This window comes from Aplysia californica, unplaced genomic scaffold (assembly GCF_000002075.1).
Source record: "Aplysia californica isolate F4 #8 unplaced genomic scaffold, AplCal3.0 scaffold00030, whole genome shotgun sequence".
Taxonomy (NCBI): domain Eukaryota; kingdom Metazoa; phylum Mollusca; class Gastropoda; order Aplysiida; family Aplysiidae; genus Aplysia; species Aplysia californica.
The window spans coordinates 211,521-213,032 of record NW_004797300.1 but is presented as its reverse complement, the minus strand read 5'-3'; the positions used below and the strand labels follow the sequence as shown (position 1 = coordinate 213,032).

The 1,512-nt window shown below is 37.9% G+C and overlaps 1 protein-coding gene across 1 annotated transcript in view; it reads right to left on the bottom strand.

Annotated features, from left to right (window-relative positions):
• The window catches only part of LOC100533323 (soluble guanylate cyclase subunit), a gene marked incomplete at its 3' end in the record, with an annotated part of 184,338 nt that overhangs the window by 42,894 nt on the left and 139,932 nt on the right, over nt 1-1,512 (bottom strand). The window contains 1 exon segment of the mRNA NM_001204620.1: nt 158-167. Coding sequence (NP_001191549.1) covers nt 158-167 — 10 coding nt within the window.

Below are 1,512 nucleotides of genomic sequence, written 5' to 3'. Positions count from 1 at the left end.
TTTCTCTCTCTCTCTCTCTCTCTCTCTCTCTCTCTCTCTCTCTCTCTCTCTCTCTCTCTGTATGTTTGTTTTCGTGTCTGTCCGCTTTTTAAAAAATACATTATGTAACTATTTCACAGTTTGTGCTTCTCTCCTTCTCGATCTCTGTTTGCCCGTTTTTCTTTATCTATCTATAAATATGTCTGTCTGTCTGTCTGTCTGTCTGTCTGTCTGTCTGTCTGTCTGTCTGTCTGTCTGTCCATCCGTCTGTCTGTCTGTCTGTCTATCGATCTGTGTACCCACTCCCCTCCCAAAAGCATTGGCTCATAACGCAGTTTCAATTAATTGGAAAAAAACCCAACAACAAGCGATTAGTGTCCGTAAACAGAACTCTCCAGAGCTCAAATTGTTGAAAGCTTTTTTATTCTACTCCAGTAGACATTTCTAACCAAAATGCTTATGGCTAGAATGGCGAGTGTGGTCCTGGGATAGGTTGGGTGGGAGGGGGGGGGGTGATTACTGACGTGCTGCTTTCGTGCAAGGGTGACAATAAAAAGAAATAGACCGAGAGCTATGGTAAAACAAACACACGGGGGGGGTGAGAGGCAATAATGCAGTGAAAATTCCCGATAAGAAGCACTTTTCAGTGCATAATTATTTTCGACAATCTGGAAATTATATCCTTTAATTTTGACTGAATAATGAAGATCAACAAAAATGACCTTTTTAAAGGGCAATAGCTCGGTCATCTTTGGAGCAATTTCAAAGAAATGTTGAACAAATATAGTACATCCAAGGGGACATTGTATTTGTCAATATGAAAAAATAATCAGCATAATTATGTTCGAAAAAAATGTTTACTTTCAGAAAAACTTGGAGGAAACTTTTAATTCTGCAGCTTCTTAGATGCCAAACATAATACTATTGTGTATTCATGCATTGAAGAAAAAACCATATTAATTACTTTTTCTAGACATGTTTTGGTTTCTCTTATCGTTGCCAGCATGCCGGCTCTTTCCCTGAAAAGCTTCATTTCTTATTTTTTAAAGTATGAAAAGCAAATGACACTGAAACATCTAAGCCGTTTTGGACTGGATTAAGGTTGAATTAAGCATGTGGGAGGCCTGGGACCTATCAACATTTGGAAAGGAGGTCCCGTTTTCAACTCCCCTTAAAGCATACACCACAAACTATTTACCTTAGTTCTTAAGATAAACAGGACGCTTTTTGGAAACTCTGAACGGGGACTATTTTTCCAATGTTATAATACGCAATGAACAAATACGAAATGAAAATGAAATGAAAACAAATTGTTCTTACCAAATTTATTTACTCAGAGTATTTCAGTCAAACGTATTTAAATTTTCTAGAAAAGTATTATATTTGACAAACGATTATTGTAGTTAACTCAGAGAATAGATGGAGTTACAACCATTACAGCTCAGATACTTTTCTCGATTTTTGTGCAGCAAAGTCGCAGATGATCCCACTATATTATTATTATTGGTGGAACCCCCCCCCCCCCCCCCCCCC